At 39.5% G+C, this 21643-nt stretch overlaps 1 protein-coding gene across 2 annotated transcripts in view; it reads right to left on the bottom strand.

Moving 5' to 3' along the window:
• Positions 1–21643, bottom strand: part of ilk (integrin-linked kinase) — a 98416-nt gene that overhangs the window by 17556 nt on the left and 59217 nt on the right. For both annotated transcript variants that reach the window (XM_041258754.1, XM_041258755.1), the window contains exons 7-11: positions 20476–20561; positions 15917–16026; positions 15548–15675; positions 10705–10826; positions 4713–4812 (exon numbers count right to left, since the gene is read on the bottom strand). In XM_041258754.1, coding sequence (XP_041114688.1) covers positions 4713–4812; positions 10705–10826; positions 15548–15675; positions 15917–16026; positions 20476–20561 — 546 coding nt within the window. The remainder of the gene's footprint in view (positions 1–4712; positions 4813–10704; positions 10827–15547; positions 15676–15916; positions 16027–20475; positions 20562–21643) is intronic.

Here is a 21643-nt window from a genome sequence, read left to right as displayed (position 1 = left end):
CAGCAGGAGCTGTCTTCTGCCGCCTTCACCGGCAGGAGCAGAGTAACGGGAGCTGCCTCTGCCTCCGCCGCCTCCACCGCCAGGAGCAGAGCAGCAGGAGCTGCCTCTGCCCCCGCTGCCTCCACTGGTAGGAGCAGAGTAGCAGGAGCTGGCTCTGCCTCCGCCAGCAGGAGCAGAGCAGTGGGAGCTGCCTCTGCCTTCGCCGCTGCCTCCACCAGCAGGAGCAGAGCAGCAGGAGCTGACTCTTCCTCCGCCACCTCCGCCAGCAGAGGCTGAATGCCTGCTGGGTCCCTTTCCGCCAGCAGAGGGTGAATGCCTGCTGGGTCCCTTTCCGCCAGCAGAGGGTGAATGCCTGCTGGGTCCCTTTCCGCCAGCAGAGGGTGAATGCCTGCTGGGTCCTTTTCCGCCAGCAGAGGGTGAATGCCTGCTGGTATCACATCCCCCACCATCACAAGGAGAGGAGCTGGAGCTGCCTCTATCACCACCATTGGGAGAGGAGCAGGAGCTGCCTCTCCCTTCACCAGAAGAAGGACCAGGACGTGATGCTGGAATTCCTCAGCAGCCACTGCATAGTCTGCTGTTGGGAGGACGGCGGAAAACAGCCCGGCCACAGCAGCCACAAAGAGGGCTAGCATCGCCGCAGCCACTGCCACAGTGGCCAACCACAGCACCACGACTGGTCCTAACTCCGTCATCGTTCGGGGATGCCCGCACGACACCGCCCAAGGATGCCCGCCTTGCTTCGCCTGGGATGGCCTGCTGCTCCGCATCACCTGGGACTGCCTCTGTCTCCGCATTGCCTGTGGAGCCACCGGTTGCAGGGTACGAGGGAGAAGTGGAGCTCCCCCTCCTGAGGGTCCACTGCTGCCTTCACCTAGGGTTGCCGGCTCCGCTTCGCTTGGGGTCGCCGGAACTGCTTTGCCAGGGGTCACCGTCAGCTCTGCTCGGCCACAGGGGTCAGTGTGGCCGGAGGCCCACCAGAGGGAGCTGCCGGCTATGAAGAAGGGGGAGAGTGGTCAGACCACCTCCCCCGCAGTAATTTCGCTGCAGGAGTTCTTGTGACTGGAGTCCCACAGGAGGGAGCTGCTGGCTGAGAAGGGGGGAAAGGTCAGGAGACCACCTTCCTCAGCAGCCTTTCCGCTGTGGGAGTGGACCACCATGGTGTCAGCTGTGCCACTACCGGCAGGGGAATTGACAGCATTTTCAGCCATGGGACGGAGGTAATAATAATAATAATAATAGTTATAGTAAATAATACCAGCTCACCATGTTTGTCTGTGTAGTCAGTTTTGTTTGTATATTTATTTTGGCTAAAGAGCCGTGTCCTGTGTTTTGTTTGTCTTACAATTTTTCCGTTTGTTGAATCATCATCTCAATATCTCTTCTGTGTTGGTTCCTGTTTCTGGTCTGACGTCACCCACTACAGCCGTCTTTGTGACAGTGTTCCATATGAACCATACTCTATCTGTGATCCCTGAGGTGCAAGGAGCCAGTTTTTAGCTTGACCTTTTGGAGAGGTCAAAGGTCGCAGGTGATGGCATTTTTCATAGAGCAAATATGGACTTCCTTTACGTGTTCCATTATAACTGACTATATCGGCACACCCTAGGAGATAAATTTAAACGTAAATTCCAATTTGGCCGCCAAACTATGTGACCAGTCTGCTCTCGATTTTAGCGGTTATTACTTTATAATGGGCCGCACAACTGTACCAACACTGAAGAGCATACGTGCAACACTGTTCTTGTTAAGGGTCATAAAAGTAGTTTTTAAATTATCAATATGGCTGCCAAACCATGTAACCAAAACACGCCATTTAGAAATCGACAGTACTTCACATTACCCTCTATAATCATACTCAGTTTCATGTCTCTAGTCTATTGCAGTATGGATTTATGCTTTAATATATGTAAATATAGCACTCGTGAAATTGTTATTTTGCTTGCTGCAGCCATGTATTTTAACGAAAAAGCTATGATTCTACAAACCGTAGACAGGACCTTGTCATGAGCAAACATGATAATTTTGGTGCCGATCAACACTGCCATTTCAGACAAGATGATCTTTGAATATTTTGCTCAAATCCAACAGGGTGAGAAAACCATCCATCCAATTGATTTTGTTTCAACGCTTTCTTTTTATAGGCCATTCATGCGCTACATACTGACATTGTCAGATCTCCATCTTAAATAGTTTCTGTCGTTTTGAAAATTGTCCAATATTTTCACGAGAACTAGCCTAGTGGCCAAACTGTGAACTTTTTCCACTTGGGGATGCCAGTCTGGTTGTCCACACACAAGCATGTACTTATGCATGCGTTTTCATGACTCTGCAACAAACTTTTGGTGTAAAAATAACAATAATAAACACAGCACTAACCAAAGCCAAAGGCTGGGAAGCCTAATAATAATAAACACAGCAATAACAATAGGCTTCCCCGCCTTTGGCTTGGAAGCCTAATAACAGATTCTAGGAACAGTGACAGCAACTGCACAGTCTGACCTAGGATCCTATTATTATTTTGTGTTGGTGATTTTTTTTTGTTTGAATGTTTATTTTGCTCTGTGAGCACTGTTTGTGTTTAAATATGTTACTTATTTTTGTATTAAATAAACAGCGCGTCTTTTTGGACTGCAGTACCTGGTTTGCTTTTGTTCCTGCACTCTGGCCTGACGTCACCACACGTGCATCCTGTCACTCTTGCCAAGTCAAGTACAAGGTTGTCCTGGAAGAAAACTTGCTTCCTTCTGCTCTGACAATGTTCCCCAACTCTGAGGATTGGTTTTTCCAGCAGGACAATGCTCCATGCCACACAGCCAGGTCAATCAAGGTGTGGATGGAGGACCACCAGATCAAGACCCTGTCATGGCCAGCCCAATCTCCAGACCTGAACCACATTGAATACCTCTGGAATGTGATCAAGAGGAAGATGGATGGTCACTAGCCATCAAACAAACAAGCTGCTTGAATTTTTGCGCAAGGAGTGGCATAAAGTCACCCCACATCAATGTGAAAGACTGGTGGAGAGCATGCCAAGACGCATGAAAGCTATGCTTGAAAATCAGGGTTATTCCACCAAATATTGATTTCTGAACTCTTCCTAAGTTAAAACATTTGTATTGTGTTGTTTAAAAATGAATCTGAACTTATTTTCTTTGCATTATTCGAGGTCTGACAACACTGCATCTTTTTTGTTATTTTGACCAGTTGTCATTTTCTGCAAATAAATGCTCTAAATGACAATATTTTTATTTGAAATTTGGGAGAAATGTTGTCAGTAGTTTATAGAATAAACAAAAATGTTCATTTTACCCAAACACATACCTATAAATAGTAAAACCAGAGAAACTGATAATTTTGCAGTGGTCTCAATTTTTTCCAGAGCTGTATATATAGAGGCCTATATTGTATTAAAAAATAATATTCAACACAAACTATACTGCAAATGAATAGGAATCACAGAGCTGATTTCGGGAATGTGCCAGTTTAAAGCGGACGGGCAATATAGTCTATAACCTATCAGAAGATTAAAAAAATAAATCTTGCAGTATCACAAGGGAATACAGTGACAGTTTCTGAAGAAAAACGGCAAGCATTTTTATTATTTTCAAATCCATGTTCTTAACCCTTTGAGTAGTGAGTTCTAAAATGCACTGCTGGTCCTACTGCATGCACTTGATTATTACAAGTACAGCGTACAAACAAGCTGAAACATATATGTTTGTACGTATGTAACGGATACAGAAAAATTATTTTTACCGTAAATAAAATGAATATAATGTTTTATTTTGTCATAGGAAAGACAAAAATAAAAAAAAACAGGTAGAGAATAAACAGGTTGGAACAACCACAACACGTCCCAAGAAGAAAAAAAAAGTTGAACTGTAGCGAGCGAGAGAGAGATAGAGAGAGAAAGAGAGAGAGAGGAGACACGAATAAATCAGTTTGACAATGTCGAACAGTTGGTGGGGGGGAGGGAGTGAGAGTGTCTAATGCTTCAGCTAATAATACTCCTTGAAAAAAAAACTACCGTCCCACATATATTACTATGACTACTGTTATTGTATTAATACAGTAATATAATAATATGAAGATGATAAAATAGCAGGTCTGCATATAAATCAGGTTTTTTTTATTTTGTCAGGATCTGCAATACAAGAAAATCGCCCAAAACTGCAGCTTTCTCTTCTTCTAATCGCCCCATTACCCATTTACCTTATATTGAGCTTGAAACCCCCTGAGGAACTCGTAAGGTAAAATTATCATGCCCATGTGGTGCCATGGCAAACACAAATAAAGGAAGCTGTGCGGAACAACACAAAACTGTTTCATCAGCAGTTTGTTTGTCTCCACTGGTTTATACAATTTGCTGATGTTTCATCACTCCTGTGTCATGTGTAACATAAATCAATTATTAATTACATAGTATATTAATATAGCTAGCTTTGTAAAAATATGGATAGATTAAAATATCACTTGTAAATATTTCGTATTTTATTAGTTAAATTAAATATACAATGAAATTTGACTGAATATACTTTGACATGAACTACTTTTAATTCAGCATTACCTATACATTGAAGAATACAAAAGACAAACAAGAACCCTATGACAGTAAAAATGTTAATAATAATAATAATAATAATAATAATAATAATAATAATAATAATAATAATAATAATTATTCTTAGCCCTAGAAATAACAGCCGTACCTTCTGGGGCGATCCAGGCTGGAGAGTACATTCTCCCAGGGCACTGGAATGAAAACTTAACGTCTGCCATGCTGATCCTAGCAGTCATATCCTCATCAATCTGGGGGACAGAGAGACATCATTTTACAAACAAAGACCACATCAGGTTATTATCATAATCCTGGTTCCCTGAAACAGAAATGAAACCATTACTGAATGTGATATATCGCTTATAGTCTGAATTACCAGAGCACTTATATCAAAGCTACTCCTCTCCGCCCCCAGGAGATAAATATGGGAGATGCAACCCCATTTTCTCTTCAGGCCTCCTGCATTGCAGTGAATTCAGCAACCTTGAAGAGTAATGGTTACATTTCTATTTCAGGGAACCAGTGTTATGATAAAAGCCTACCGTTCCCTTTCAAGTACAAAATGTAATCATTACCGAATGGGATACAATACCCAAGCCGTCGCAAGTGAAGGACTTGCAGCACCGGCAGATGTGCTAAAAAAAAAAAAAAAAAGGCAGATAGATAAACAGCCTTTAGCATTCCGTTAGAACAGTGGTGCGGAAACAGGGGGCGCGAGACTATGACTAAAGGGGCAGTTCTGTTAAAAAAAAAAATTAAAAGGATAAAACATTTTTAATAAATACATAAATGACAGCTAATTAGGCCAAGCTCTTACCTTTCAAATGAGCTGTTGAAAATCAGTTTAGAATTTGTAGAATCAGAGAAATTATATTTAAATTGGTGAGTGTGTCAGTGAAACTGCAGTGAACAGTGGTGACAAGTGAAAAAAGAAGCATTAATGTTTAAACAGCCATTTTTTCCAGGATTTAATGTAAATTGAATATTTTTTTTCCCTAAATTTAACAACAAAAAGTCCAGCTTTAGCTAAATACATAAATGTTAACAAACATATTCTTAAAAGTCAGATTGTAAGTGCAGCTCTGCAACATACAATGCAAATCAAATGAGTCAATGAGCATGGGCTTGCGTGTGAAAGAGCTATGCACACCGGATGCAAGCTTGTGAATCAAAAACAATTAAAACTATCGATTTAAATGGAGTAATGCACAACGAAAGCAGCGCGAATGAAGCAAGTAAATACAGAAATCCATTTGTTTTATTTGTATTTTGCTACACGCTTTCGCGTCGCAATGGACCAATCAGAAATAAGGTCAAAGGCAGTGGCTGTCAGACAATCAGTGTCTCGCTCACGCAGACATTACCACAGAAATAAAAAAATTATTAAAGTAAAAAAATAAAATGTTCTTTATGATGACAGTGTCCATGGTTATAAAGACAATAAAAAGAAGGATGCCACATGTCAAAAAATAGCAGAACAATTGGAAATTGATGGTATGTCTATCTCTCTTTATTTCACCTTAATTTTAGTCAAAGTGACAGGGAGCACCACACACTGGTTTCGTATTTCTGTAAAATGAAGCTTCTTTGTTGTAATAATGTTGACCAATAATAATAATCACATTAGCTGTTTAACAAGCCGGTGGCACTCCCAGAACGGGAGATTTAATTGCTGAACGATAATGTTTTTCAGATTTTTGTCAGGTAAATGTTTATCTGTCAGGTAAAAGTTTAAAGCAAAAAAAAAAAAAAAAAAAAAAAAAAGATTTAAGTTACATGTATTTTTTTTACTGATTTATTTGTTAGAAATGTTACCTAAATGTTGACTTGCCAAGTGTAAACAAAATACTTAAATTCACTGATTTATTTGTTAGAAACCCAGGTTTAACATGTCAGCTAAATGTTCACTCGCTAAGTGAAAAAAGAAAAAGATATAGACTGATTTTAAATGCTGAATTTGTGGTACACATTTTTACAGTATTTAGCTAAATCTGGACTTTTTGTGATTTAAGGAAAAAATATGCGATTTACATGAAACTGGGTAGAAAAAAATTAAGGGTTAAGGTTTAACCGATTAAGGGTTAAACAGTAAACATACTCATTCATACCAAAATGAAAAAATAAGTCAAATGAAACAAACTAGAGATATGGAGATAATTCAGAGTCTTCATTGAGTCCCTTGGGCATTAATGCGTTTAGTTTAAAAATCCCCAAAAGTTTATTTTTTTTAATAATTTAACAGCAACATCATCTCCTCTTCTACTTAGAGAAAAGGTTTCTATTCCTACGCATTTCAATGAATTTACATCCTGTGCAAACTCACTGAAATGGCTGGCTGTCAGGGATGTGGGGTCATCGTGTCTTACTGCACTTTCATGTTCGGTTAATCTAGTTTTGTGAGGTCTAAGGGTTTTGCCAACATATCCATGGCCACACAGACAAATCAATTGATGGACTACATTAGATGTAATCCTTTGTTTGACGGAAAAAGTTTACCTGTTAAAGGATGTGTAAAGCTATCTGTTTAATACAGTATGTTACACTGAGCACAGCCTAAACAGGGATAGCATCCTGGAATAGGACTATAGAAGGGGGGAGAGGGAACAAACCACAATGTCTTGTATATTTTTATCCCTTTTAACTCAAACGTGTATCTGTAGATAAGATATTCCAATGTTTACGCACAATCTCTTGTAAAGCACGACTATCAGGATTATATGTAGAGGGGGAAAAATACCGAAAATGTCTTTTTAGGCTTACTACAAGGTTTTAAAAGGTCAAACCTATCGATACTTTGAACCTTAGATCGAGCATCATTAAGCCATTTATCAGGATAACCTCATTGTAAAAAGCGATTACTCATATCTAATAATTTCTGTTCACAGTCTTCTTGATTACAGATCTTACGTACTCTATACATTTGGCTTAATGGAAGTGCTTGTTTTAAATGAGTTTCTGTATATTATCGTGGTATTCAAAGATCCTACACTCTTTATCACAGTTACATACAGAAAGTCAATTGGGCATTGATTAGTATTATGTCAATTTTATAGATGTTACTACATTATTATACCATTCGACAAATTCATAAAGTTTGTCTTTGGAACCAGTCCACATGAAGAAAATGTCAATGTATCGGCACCAATTGCATACACAATGCAGTCATCAACACAAAATTGTTCCAGTTTATTCAAATTCTAAGGACTTCACTTGTACACAGACTTCAACTCATACCAAAGACTCTCAAATCAGATTTAGATCGGGACTTTGACCAGGCCATTCCAGAACCTTGATTTTATTCTTCTTTAACCATTCTGAAGTAGATTTTCTGTGTGTTTTGGATCGTTGTTGTGTTGGAATGTCCAGTTGCACTTTAAACCAAGTTTTGTAGCGGAGGGTTTCAGATGATTGGCCAATATCTTTTGGTATGCTATGGAATCTATTTTATCATTTATTGGAACAAAATTTCCTGTGCCATTAGAGAAAAAACAGCCCCATAGAAGGATATTACCACCTCCTTTTCTCTCCTCACCAGACTTTCTCCAAGCGTAACAACTATCAGCGTGACGAAACAGCTAGATTTTTGTTTCATCGCTCCACAAAACCTTTGACCAGAACTCATACGCTGATTTGCGACGAAGCGATTGTCCTTGTGATGTTTTCCTTGACATGCGACCATTGACACCAATTGCAGCCAGTTCACTTTGAATATCTTTGGCAGTCAGTCTCGGATTGTTATTATCCTTCCTCACAATTCTTCTGCTTGTTCTTGGTGAAATAACATTTTTTCTTCCAGACCGAGGGAGCATTGTAACAGTGCCATTAGTCTTGTACCTCTTGATAACAATAACTTCTCCAGCATTTTGACAATAATTTTCTGCCTAAGGTCTTCAGACAGCTCTTTACATTTTTCCATGTTGACTTATTGGTAGTGACAGCAATCATCCTAAGCCTAACCCTTTTATACTCTCCAAGAATGTTAATCTACAATCCAGCAATCCAGGTGTCGCTGTCCATCAAATCGACAGTACGAAGGTCACTCTTGAAATCATGACTTAAAAGTATGTATTGCAGTAAGAATACCTCTGATAAGAAAGGAACAAGACTAAAAGGCTAAAATATGCACAAGAACACAGAAAATTGGACTATGGAACAATGGTCAAAGGTACTCTGGACTGCTAATGGATGGACAACGACACCTGTGCCTTCAGCCAGTTCTGTTAATTCAACGCCTGTCTTCTTTCAGTTCCTTAAGGATATTATCTTCAAGTAATGCTCATCCTTATTAGACAGCTTTTTGGTCTTCCAGTCCTGGGTTTGTCAATTACAGATGTTTCTCTGTACTTGTTAGTTATGCTTCGGATACCACACCTTGAAAATCGAGTGATGCCAGCTATTTTACTCATTGTTTTTCCTTCTTTATGCAAGTCCGTATATATCTGAAAAGACTTTAAAATAAGGTGGCTTATCTTAAATCAGAACAATCTGATTCTGAAAACATCACTTGCCAAAGAGACTACACATGGATTGTAATAGTGCATACTTTTAAATCTGATATGTATTGTAGCAGTATGTAAAATTCCTTGATAAATGACCCAACAGCAAAAAATGTTTTTGCACAGATTTTACATCAGTGTCTAAAACTGTGAATGATTAACTGTTACATTACTGTAGCTTGTCTCTTCGTTTCGTTTTGGCTGCATTTTTGTCAGGTGAAACTGACGGAACCGCTGTGTAACTGCACAGACTGATTTGAAAAGGGGGGGGGGGGGGGGGGGGGGATAAAAATAAAAAAAATAAAAAACACCCCACTGCTGTGATGGATATTCTAATAAATTGCAACATTGAAGAGATGGGCTTTGTATCAGAAAACTGGTGATGGAGTCGGAAATCGAGCGTGACGGGTAAATGCATAAACCCTTTGCAGTGCTACGTCGGACCAGGTCCAACGTTACAATTTTCCCTTTCCAGTCCAATGTAGGACCCTGTCCGACATCATAAAAAAGACGTAAAGCACAGGTTCTAGTCATTTTCTCTGGAAAAAGCAGAGAAAACCTTTGCCGAGTGAGACGATTATGAGCCGAAAAAAAAAAACAACCCGTATCTGATAGCCCCATGCACCACATAAATAACACAAACATAAAAAAGGAGATAGCTGCTTCTGCATCCAGCACTCAGGGAATATCACAGACATTTGCAGAGCTTGAGATGTTACAGTAATAAAATAATGCCTTGGATCACATTACTAAGGAGTTTGGTGATGAAAACGAGTGATCAGGAGAGGATTTATCAGTATGCACGTCTACAAAGAGGTATGTGAAAAATACAGAGAACGAGGGGTGGAGCTTGGCTGGAGATCCAGTACTGAGTGTCCTTTTGCGATTCAGTGCCTTTTAAACCTGTTTTACACTGAAAAAAAAAATAAATTGAACAGCGCGTGTAAAATAAACAGCGTGTGTAAAAAATAAATTTGACCTGACGCGCCTGACAAGCGCTGAATAAACGGACTGCAAATGGTTAATATTTGTAAAATAATCCCTGGGAAAAATGTATTAAGATAAAAACCAAAAATGTAGAACGCTAAGTATACAGTACATTTGAGTGATTTGCAATTTTCCTGAGGATATTTTTTATTAAAAATGAAGTACTTTGATCATAAGGAGCAGAAGTCTAGACATAAGTTTGTGAAATTTTTTTTTTAAAAAAATCCTTGTGGCAGAAGTTGAATGGCAACTTTGACAGAATTGTCTTATGACATCATGCAAACTGCATACAGTATGTATATGTGTAAAGTGATCTATGGCTAGGGTTAGGGTTAGGGTTACGCCCTTGGGGAAAAAATAATGTTGTAAGAATAAAAGTAGCAAACATTTTTACAGGTGTCAATGAAAACAGGATGTTTTATTATAGCAGAAAAGTAAAGAAACTAACATAAGTGTGAATGCAGAGAACTCTTTAGGGAAAGTGTAAAATCGTTGACACAAGGTTCAATATTTTTCAGCTGAACAGAAACATCACAGAAAAGGAGTATTTTTACATAAAATCTTTGTGATGAATAAAACTTCCTAATACTTTTAATATCCCTAATTCTTCACCTTTTTCCATGCTTCCCTTTGGGGCACTGTGGAGTTAAATAAACTCACCATGATGCTCTTGCTGTTGAGATAATGTCGGGGGATCAATGGTTCCAAGGTGTGCAGGAACGCCATCCCGCGAGCGATGTCCAGCCCAAACTTCACAGCCTGTGTCTGATCAACCACAAAGTCTGAGAGAGAGAGAGAGAGAGAAAAATAAATGTCTATGTTATCATTCATTCAGCGATTATACAGAACGTTAGGTTATTACTATAACCCTAATCAACTGAAGTAGAAATGTAACCATTACCAAACATGAGATATAAATTATCTATCTCTTATAGCCAAAATTACCCAAGCATATATATCAAGGCTACTCCTTTAAGTGCACTGTATGCGTCAGACGTTTCCAACCCCAGGAGATAAATATAAATAATAAATAGTGACGCACAAAGCTCAGCACCATTTTCTCTTCAGGCCTGCTGTGCTGGAGTGAACGCAGTGACCTTGAAGGGGAATGGTTTCAGGGAACTAGGATTATGGTAATAACTAACGTTCCCTTTCAAGTATGATACGTAACCATTACCAAATGGGATACAATACCCAAGCCGTCGCAAGTGAAGGACTTGCAGTACCGGCAGATGTGCTAATAAGGAAGAAAAACTGCATTTAGCATTCTACAGTAGAGCGAGGAGCACCCTCATGCAGTGTATGTGTGTATGGCTGATTACCCCAGGACTTAAAGTGGAACACAATAAAAATGTGTTAAAGAGCAGAATGAGTGTTCTGCTGATCTATGACATTCAGTCAGTAGAACCTGGTAAAAGTAGGAGGCGTGGCCCAAAATGCATCGTTGTAAATGTCTGCAACAGCCAAGAGGTTGCAAGGTCTCTTGTGGTGTGACCAGTGACCTTTTCTGGTGGGGGTAGATTGGCTAGATACACTGAACAAAAATATAAACGCAACAATTTAAAAGATTTTACTGAGTTACAGTTCATAAGGAAATCAATCAATTGAAATAAATTCATTAGGCCCTAATGGCTTTGAGATTTCACATGACTGGGAATACAGATATCCATCTGTTGGTCACAGATACCTTGAAAAAAAAAAAAAAAAAAAAAAGGTAGGGACGTGGATCAGAAAACCAGTCAGTATCTGGTGTGACCACCATTTGCCTCATGCAGAGCCACACATCTCCTTCGCATAGAGTTGATCAGGCTGTTGATTGTGGCCTGTGGAATGTTGTCCCACTCCTCTTCAATGGCTTTGTGAAGTTGCTGGATATTGGCGGGAACTGGAACACGCTGTTGTAAACGTCGATCGAGAGCATCCCAATCATGCTCAGTGGGTGACATGTCTGGTGAGTACGCAGACTGGGAAATTTTCAGCTTCCAGGAATTGTGTACAGATCCTTGCGACATGGAGCCGTGCATTATCACGCTGAAACATGAGGTGATGGCGGGGGGTGAATGGAACGACAATGGGCCTCAGGATCTTGTCACGGTATCTCCGTGCATTCAAAGTGCCATCGATATAATGCAATTTTGTTCGTTCTCTGTAGCTTATGCCTGCCCATACCACAACCCCACCGCCACCATGTGGCACTCTATTCACAACGTTGACATCAGCAAACCGCTCGCCTACATGACACCATACACGATGTCTGCCATCTGCCCGGTACAGTTGAAACCGGGATTCATCCATGAAGAGCACACTTCCCCAGCGTGTCAGTGGCCATTGAAGGTGAGCATTTGCCAACTGAAGTCGGTTACGACGCCGAACTGCAGTCAGGTTAAGACCCTGGTGAGGACAACGAGCATGCAGATGAGCTTCCCTGAGACGGTTTCTGACAGTTTGTGTAGAAATTCTTCAGTTGTGCAAACCCACAGTTTCATCAGCTGTCCAAGTGGCTGGTCTCAGATGATCCCACAGGTGAAGAAGCCGGATGTGGAGGTCCTGGGCTGGCGTGGTTACACGTGGTCTGCGGTTGTGAGGCCGGTTGGATGTACTGTCAAATTCTCTAAAACGACGTTGGAGAAAGGCTTATGGTAGAGAAATGAACATTCAATTCTCTGGCAAAAGCTCTGGTGGACATTCCTGCAGTCCGCATTCTAATTGCACGCTCCCTCAAAACTTGAGACATCTGTGCCATTGTGTTGTGTGACAAAACTGCACATTTTAGAGTGGCCTTTTATTGTCCCCAGCACAAGGTGCACCTGTGTAATGATCACGCTGTTTAATCAGCTTCTTGATACACCTGACACACACCTGTCAGGTGGATGGATTATCTTGGCAAAGGAGAAATGCTCATTAACAGGGATGTAAACAAATTTGTGCACAAAATTTGAGAGAAATAAGCTTTTGTGCATAAGGAAATTTTCTTGGATCTTTTATTTCAGCTCATGAAACATGGGACCAACACTTTTCATGTTGCGTTTATATTTTTGTTCAGTGTAGTGTTCAATCTTTACAGTGTCTGCAATCCACCTCGACAGCAGCTGTTTAGACAGGGCTTGTCTGTGGAACTTAGACCTGAAGGAAATAAACAACTACTTGGATTGCCATCAACTCTGGATGCTGTAAACATAATATGCCAATGCCTTAACTGGACAGAGCGTATGGAACTTTCTGTCCTTGTCAGGCTAGAAAGGAGGTGGATGGAAGGCCTCCAGTTCCACTGACTGGTTGACATGGAAAGCAAAAATGCTTTCAGGGAGAAAAGCAGGACAAGTGCAAAGAGTAACCTTCATTCTTGCCACAAAAAATAAACAGGCTTTCGCCATTGAGAGTGCTTGCATTTCACCCACCCGATAAAAGGAGGTAATAGCAAGCAGGAAAGCTGTCTTTAAAAGACAGGAATTTCAGCTCTGCTGAATATAGGGGCTCAAATGGTGGTTTTGTAAGTGCATCCAGCACTACATTAAGCCACCAGAGAGGAACACGGTCCTTTCTAGGGGGTCTTAACCTCTGAGCACCCTTCAAAAACTGTCCTGTCAGGAAGTGTGCTCCTGGGGAGACAGAGTCAATTTTAATATGGCAAGTCGAGATACCGACGCAGCTGTCACCACATCATGAATACATCCCATTTGTAAACTATACTGGGAGCATGTAGATGCTGCTCTGGCATTCTGAAGAGTCCCCCTGACAGTCAGATAACCCAAGACGGCTCAAGTGTCTCCATTCAGGGGTCAGACTCAAAGCTGCAGAGCTGTTGGGTCTGGATGCTACAGAGTCCCCAGCGCCTGGCTGAGCAGGTTAGAAAGTGCCGGCAGCTCCTATGACTGTCGAACAGGAGCTGTGCCAGTGTCGAGAACCAGGTTCTCCTGGGCAACTCTGGGGCTACTAAGAGCACCCAAGCTCAATCTTGTCTGATCTTCTCCAAACACAGTGGAAGCAGAGTCCTGGGCCATCTGTGGGCCAGTGTGTGACTGCTCTCCACAAGGGAATAACTGTGGCCAATGAAACCCAGACTGGAATTTTTCATATACTATTAGAGCTAGAAATGTGTGTCACTGGCTTAATCAATTTAAGTCTACAGTGTTTGACAGTGTCTTTTTATTTGGTACAAATACGCATTACCAATTTGAGTATGTGTATCACAAACATCAAGCGTTGAATTCTAATAAAATAGTGGTTATGCTTGTGGGCCCTCAGAATCAACTAAAAAATGTCAGTTTATTTGAGTTAAACCTTAGCAGCCTCCCATCAGAACTAAAACTAGAAATTAAAATATTGTGGTTCATCTTTGACCCTGATTTATCATTCAAGACTCTTATGAAAGTTTCTAAAGTATCCTTTAAACATTTGAGAAAAATAGCTAAACAGACATATTTCTAATGCTGAAAGACTAACGCGTGCCTTTCTTTGATCTAGAATCTATTGTTGTAGTGTCACTAATAGCTCATTCAGAACATGGCCGCTGGAATTCTGACTAAAACAGAAAAAGTGAACATATTACTCCTGTTTTGGCCTCTTTTGGCTCGCTGTACAGTTTAGAACTGATTTTAAGATTTTGCTTTTAACTTATAACAGCGATTCTCAAACTTTTGATTGTCACGTATCCACTTCCAGACCTATCAACTGTCTGCGTACTTTTAGAATACAGGCTTATATTTTAATGTTATTTTTAATAAAAATAAAAAATGAAAAACAGACGTCCTAAATATAATACATATAATTCACGCTGTATGGTGATTGGTGGGGAGGGCTCTGTACGACATTGTATCTATGTATCTTTGTTCTCATTGGTACCTCTTGATGGTTTGCAATAAATGTGCGCGCAGGGTGCTGAACAGAATGTGCCCCTCAGCTGCATGGTTGTCTTGTACTGCACAGACTCTTTGTTTCTGAAACAAACCAGCGTTACGCGCAGTTTCATGCCACAAAGGAAGGAATTCCCAATGTGTTTTAAAGTTTTGTCTGGAGTATGTAAGTATGTATTATGTATTATGTAAGTAAGTATTATGAAAATGCCAAAAAAATTTTTTTTAAAAAAATCACCATTTCTTAATTTGTCCTGCGCACCCCCTAAACACGTCTCATACCCCTGTGATTACATGGCCCACAATTTGGGAACTTCTGACTTATAAGACCCTGAATGGATTAGCACCCAGTTACCTACAGGAATTATTGACCCTGTATACTACTAACCACACTCTTATACCCAGTTTACACACACACATATGTGAGGAGAGAATAAGGGTTCATTATCATATTAATAAATCCGACTCAGAGCAATTTTTAGTTCACGCAATATTGTTAGAGCATCGTGGGGACATAATGTCTGTGGCAGAGACAGCCTGTGGTGCACCATTTGATCACCAGGGGGGTTGTCCAATAGCGTCAATGTTTGAGTGGAACTGATGACAATAAAAAACACACGTTTCTCAGTAGCAATCTGTGCATTACTTACTTGTTCCCTCATGCAGTACATTGTAGAGAGAGCCATAGGGCATCCAATGCGTGATGATTATTGGATGGGGGGCAGGTGGGGACTGGCAGGCTCCCAGCATGGGGAGCACATTGGGGTGGGAAAATATCCTATAAAAAGGAGAGAAAGAGAGCGTGTGAGTGAATGAGAGAGAGACAGAGACAGTTCTTTGTGCTTATTTTGAAATGAATGAGTTGTTCCTTCCAGGTACTGATGAATTTTACACCACTGCTTGTTTATATACAAACATCTTGGTAGTTATATTACATAAATAAAGGATTAAAATGTAGCTATAAATAGATTTAAAAAAAAAAAAAAAGTTCAGTCACTATGAAGGCTGCACTGAGGTACCTGAGTTTGGGATACTCCTCGTTGAAGTCACGACTCTTTCTTGTGGTCCAGTCTCTAACCTTTAGTACCTTCACAACAATGTCGTTCCCCTGCCAGCGCCCCTTCCACAGCTATACAACGGGTGAAAGATAGAGACTTACACTATGGACTCAATAGCCTTATGTTAGGTAGGTAGGTAGGTAAGAAAGTACAGTTGTAGTCAAAAATTTACATACCCCAATGGAAATTTATAATTTCTAGAAATATCTCAAAGAATTTTAGGAAAAATCTTTTGTAGCAAAAGTTTTGCTTTTGTGGATGAGGAAAAAAAAAAAAAGTAACAAGAAATAGATCAGACGAATTAAAAAATGTATATATGTGTTGCTACTATGACAGTATTGACCACAAGGTGCTACAAATTTCAATATGATAAAGCGGAACCTAATTCTAGAAAAGTCTAGAAAATGCAGAATTGTAGGTGAACCTTCTTCGAGTATAAAAGGGTTAGGCATAGGATGATTGTTGTCATTACCAATAAGTCAATGTGGGGGAAAAAGTAAAAGAGCTATCTGAAGACCTTGGGCAGAACATATTTTATCGCATAATCATGATGTGATCACGTTTTTTACATCTAGTAAGGATCCTGGCATTCTGAACTAGCTGTAGTCAGTTTATGGTCATGCCGGAAGACCACCATATAGAGAGTTGTAGTGGTTGAGTCGAGAGGAGATAAATGCATGACAAACTTTCTCCATATCTGGGAGGGAAAGGTAGGGATGGACTTTGGAGATGTTTCGAAGATGGCAGAAGGAAGATTTGACCACGGTGGAGATGGGGGCATCAAAAGGAGAAGTTGCTGTCAAGAATTACACGAGGTTCAGGGCAGCAATACTGAGATTCTTAAGTTGAATTTCAGATCCTGTAGAAGGAGTTCAGATTTGTTACTGTTCAGTTGAAAAAAATTGGCAGACATCCAGGCCTCCATGTCTTGAATGCAGGCAGAGAGCGGGAGAAGGATACAATAAAGCTGGAGAAGGATACGAAGAAGACTTCCAAGCATTTGAGTATCCCAATTTGAACTATTGTTTCTATTATCAAGAACTACAATATTCGTGGTACTGTCACAACGCTCCCTCGGTCTGGAAGAAAGAAGGTTCTTTCACCAAGAACAAGTAGAAGAATTGTGAGGAAGGTTAATAACAATCCGACATTGACTGCCAAAGATATTCAGAGTGAATTGTCTGCAAGTGGGACTGGGGTTTCTATTTCAATCACAGGTCGAGTATTGCATGGTGTAGGTTTCAATGGTTGCAGGATAGGAAAAAGCCACTCTTATGAAAAGATCACAAGAACAATCGCTTAAAGTTTGCAAAATGGCATTTGACTGACGGATAGGAGTTTTGGTCAAAGGTTTTCTGGAGTGATGAAACAAAAATCAAGCTATTTGGTCATGCTGATGGTTACATTTGGAGAAAGTCTGGTGAAAAGACCATACTTACTGTCAAGCATGGAGGTGCTAATATCCTTCTATGGGGGCTGTTTTTCCGCTAATGGCACAGAAAATTTTGTTCCAATACATGATAAATACCAAAAGATTGGCCAATCATCTGAAACCCTCCGCTACATAACTTGTTTAACCCTTTACGGTCCTATATCGGACCAAGTCCGACATCATCAAAAAGATGTCAACCACAGGTCTGTAGTCATTTTTTCTCCGGAAAAAGAACAGAAAACCTATCAATGGCCGAGTGAGACCAATAGGAAAAAAAGGGGCGGATCTGAGCAATAGTTAAAGCGTAACTGGGCATTCCAACATGATAACGATCCAAAGTATACATCAAAACATATTTCAGAATGGTTAAGGAAGAATAAAGTCAAGGTTGCAATGGCCTAGTTAAAGTCTCAAATCTGATTGAGAATCTTTGGTATGGGTAGAAGGCCGTGCACAAGAGAAATCTTTGGAATTTGAATGAACTGGAACAATTCTGCATTGAAGAATGGTCAAAAATCACAAAAGAGGTTATTATTGCTAAAGTTACTTCTATTAATTTAATTTTCCTTGTCAGCATATGAATATTTTTTAATTAGCATTTTTGGAGTTTTGCTAATAAAATTGCTGAAATAAATAATTGTAGACATCTATTTTGTGTAACTTTTTTTTTTTTTTTTCCCACATCCACAAAAGCAAAAGCTTTGCTACAAAAGATTTTTCCTCTAATTATTTGTTTGAGAGATTTCTAGAAATTATAAATTTCCATTAGGGTATGTAAACTTTTGACTGCAACTATATGTATGTACATATACAACGCCATTACATCTTTTGATATTCACTCCTTCCAATAATCCAGTCTCATTTTATTATTATGAATATTATTTATAGTCTGATCATTATATGATAATGCAGAATATGCATAGCAGCCAGTGCAATATAAATGTATTGAAATATTTTACTTTAAACACATTGCCACTGACACTGGGTTAATGGGACTATAACATTTTTAATTTAAATATACATTTCAGTGCTGGTTAGCTCTTCCTTTTCTCTCTGTGTTCTAGGCAGTTTCATACATATGTACATGGCTAATACCATTTTTATCTGCACCACTTATGTCAACAACTGCCATATTTACAACAGGCATCATAAGTGTGTGTGTGTGTAACACAAACATTTATTGTACCAGTATTTAAATATAAGAACAAGTGGCAAAAATAATAACCACCACCACCAACAATTATTTTATTTTTATTATTATTATTATTATTATAATATATTATATACTAGGGTTTCACAAAATGTCTACAGATCCCCCTAAGGATTCGCGTAGGTGGTAACTTTTCTCGTTTTCTTGATTATTCGTTTTTCCTATCAACAGAAAAAAAAAAAAAAAACAATATATATATATATATATATATATATATATATATATATATATATATATATATAAATTAAAAAAACAAAGCACATCCATTACATGCAAAACATAAAGCTTAGCAATGTCGTGAACAAAAAGTCCTCAGTAAATCTGCAACCTTCACCTTCTTTCCACAACACGGAACTTGTCAAATCCTTCTCAAAGGATGAGGTGCACTTTGCGGTTGTGAAGCGTCCTTCTGTGTGTTGTCTTTTAAAAAAGAGTTTTCACACACAGCAATGGATGCCCCAAAAGTCAAAGCAAGTCATAACACTCACAACATTTGGCATCACTTCAAGGACGCTGTGAAATGTTGGTCCATGTATGTGGTCCACGTGTCATTTGCAATTGATTTTATCTGCTTCTGAAGAAACTGACGTGCAACTAGCAATTCAGATTCAACAATGCCCATCTTGGTTAAATTAACAAAACTGTCAGTTGGATCTTTTGGGGAAGTATCTGGGTTTTTATGGGGGATGGGGGTGGCTGTGAAATGGTTGTGTGTGCTACACACAAGGGGAGGATATGTGGCAGATTGGGGAAGGAAAGGTGTAGCCGGGGGTGATGGGCTATTATGCCATTAATTAGGGACAGTTGCCTGCAGTTAAGCATGTTAAACTGTGTGAGGGTGGTCTGCTTGAAGGCTAGACTTTTTGTTTGTTTTTTTCCGTTTGGTACTGAAAATAAACACACAGGCAACACCCTGTTTTAAATCTATACGTTGTTTCACAAACACAAGCAAGTTCTATCTGTGAATTGATTTATTTTTCTACCCAGGCCTCATTTTCTTTCAGATTTTAACCGTTTGCCGTCCTATGTCAGACCAGGTCCGAAATTACAATTTTCCCTTTCCAGTCCGACATCATCAAAAAGACATAAAGCACAGGTTTCTAGTCATTTTTTCTGAGGAAAAAGCCAAGAAAACCTTTCAATGGCCGAGTGAGACCGATAGGAGGCGAATGAAGCCAAAAAAAAACCCCAAAAAAGCGCATCTTAAAGTCCCATGCACCACTAAATAACACAGACATGAAAAAAATGAGATAGCTGCTTCCGCATCCAGCGCTCAGAGAATATCGCAGACATTTGCAGAGCTTTTTGAGATGTTATAGTAATAAAATAATGATTTGGATCGTATTATTAAGGAGTTTAGTGATAAAAACAAGTGATCAGGAGAGGATTTATCAGTATGCATGTCTATAAAGAGGTATGTGAAATACAGCTAACAAGGGGTGGGGCTTGGCTGGAGATACAGTACTGAGTGTGTTTTTGTGATTCAAACCTTTCAAACCTGTTTTATTCTGAAAAAAATATTTTAAACTGACATGCCTGACAAGCGCTGAATAAATAAACTGCAAAGGGTTAATCTAGCCTTCCCCATTCCATTTCCAGGTTTAGATTTAGCAATTTAAATAATGACTAATGCTGACAGCTAAAATTTATATAATTGTGCAATAACATGTGCTTGTACTTAAGGGTGTGAGAAAATTGCTCTATTTAATTTTTAAATGTGCCATATATAAGCTTGGTACACAAGAAGTTCAGTATGGAGAAATTAAGAGACAAAAATGGAAGTCTTATTGACCTGCAATGGTATGACCAAGTGGTTTTGTTTTACCTGGGTCACTTAACCTACAATGGTAAATGCACTGATCAGGGCTCTCTACTCACCTCTCCAGAATGGTTTTCGTTGATCTTGTTGCTCAGGAACAGCTGTTTAAAATCGATTCCTGCATGCTTGTTTAGGGTGCCATTTCCTACAAATTCAACAAAGAGGAAACATCAACAAACATGTAGGCAAGATATACTGTGGTAAACTGATACTGCCATCCACCACTAAAGCCCACTGACTTCTTACAGGGCAGTTAGAGCATTAGTTGGAATTATCAACAGCGAAGGTTAAGGGTATGTCTTGGGTACATATTGTTATTGCTCTTGCAGGTATGGATAAAATGATTACTTTTGTATCTATGAATCACAGTATTTCTTTTACACAATATATGCTTTAATAAAGGATTATATTGTGTTACATAACTAACAGCAATATTTATCTAAATACTGTATAGTCCAAATAGTTATTGAATTATGAATAAATAAGGTATGTAGTTGGTATGAATGACAATATCACTTAGGTGCAATTTATTATACCAAACTGTGATGCAACATAACCACAAAACTAAGCAGAAACAAACATATCAGTTTCTTATAGCTGGCCTTTTGAATCATGTAGGGTCTGAACCCGAGCAGGCACGGTGTCAATGAGATTCTGTATTGCACTCTGGCCGAGACTTTGTCATAGTTCGAAGAGTTTTGATCGCAGTTCATTCACATTGGCAGGTAGTTTTCTGCAAATTATTTATCAAGGTGTTCCCAGACATGTTTGATAGGGTTCAGGTCAGGACTCGGAAGAGTCCAGAGAAGGAGCTGAGCCCCTCTCGTCTCTTTCAGGTAGTGGAGATTCTGGACGCATGGCATGTGGTACAATGTAAAAACTGCAAAACCACAATTCATAAGAACATAAGAACATAAGAAAGTTTACAAACGAGAGGAGGCCATTCAGCCCATCTTGCTCGTTTGGTTGTTAGTAGCTTATTGATCCCAAAATCTCATCAAGCAGCTTCTTGAAGGATCCCAGGGTGTCAGCTTCAACAACATTACTGGGGAGTTGATTCCAGACCCTCACAATTCTCTGTGTAAAAAAGTGTCTCCTATTTTCTGTTCTGAATGCCCCTTTTTCTAAACTCCATTTGTGACCCCTGGTCCCTGTGGTACACCGCTGGTTACCACACTCCATTCCGAGGTTTTTCCTCTAATCAGTACTTTCTGTTTTCTACATGTT

The sequence above is a fragment of the Polyodon spathula genome, chromosome 9, assembly GCF_017654505.1.
Source record: "Polyodon spathula isolate WHYD16114869_AA chromosome 9, ASM1765450v1, whole genome shotgun sequence".
NCBI classification, from domain to species: domain Eukaryota; kingdom Metazoa; phylum Chordata; class Actinopteri; order Acipenseriformes; family Polyodontidae; genus Polyodon; species Polyodon spathula.
The sequence above is the reverse complement of the archived record's forward strand: the minus strand, read 5'-3'. Positions and strand labels throughout refer to the sequence as shown.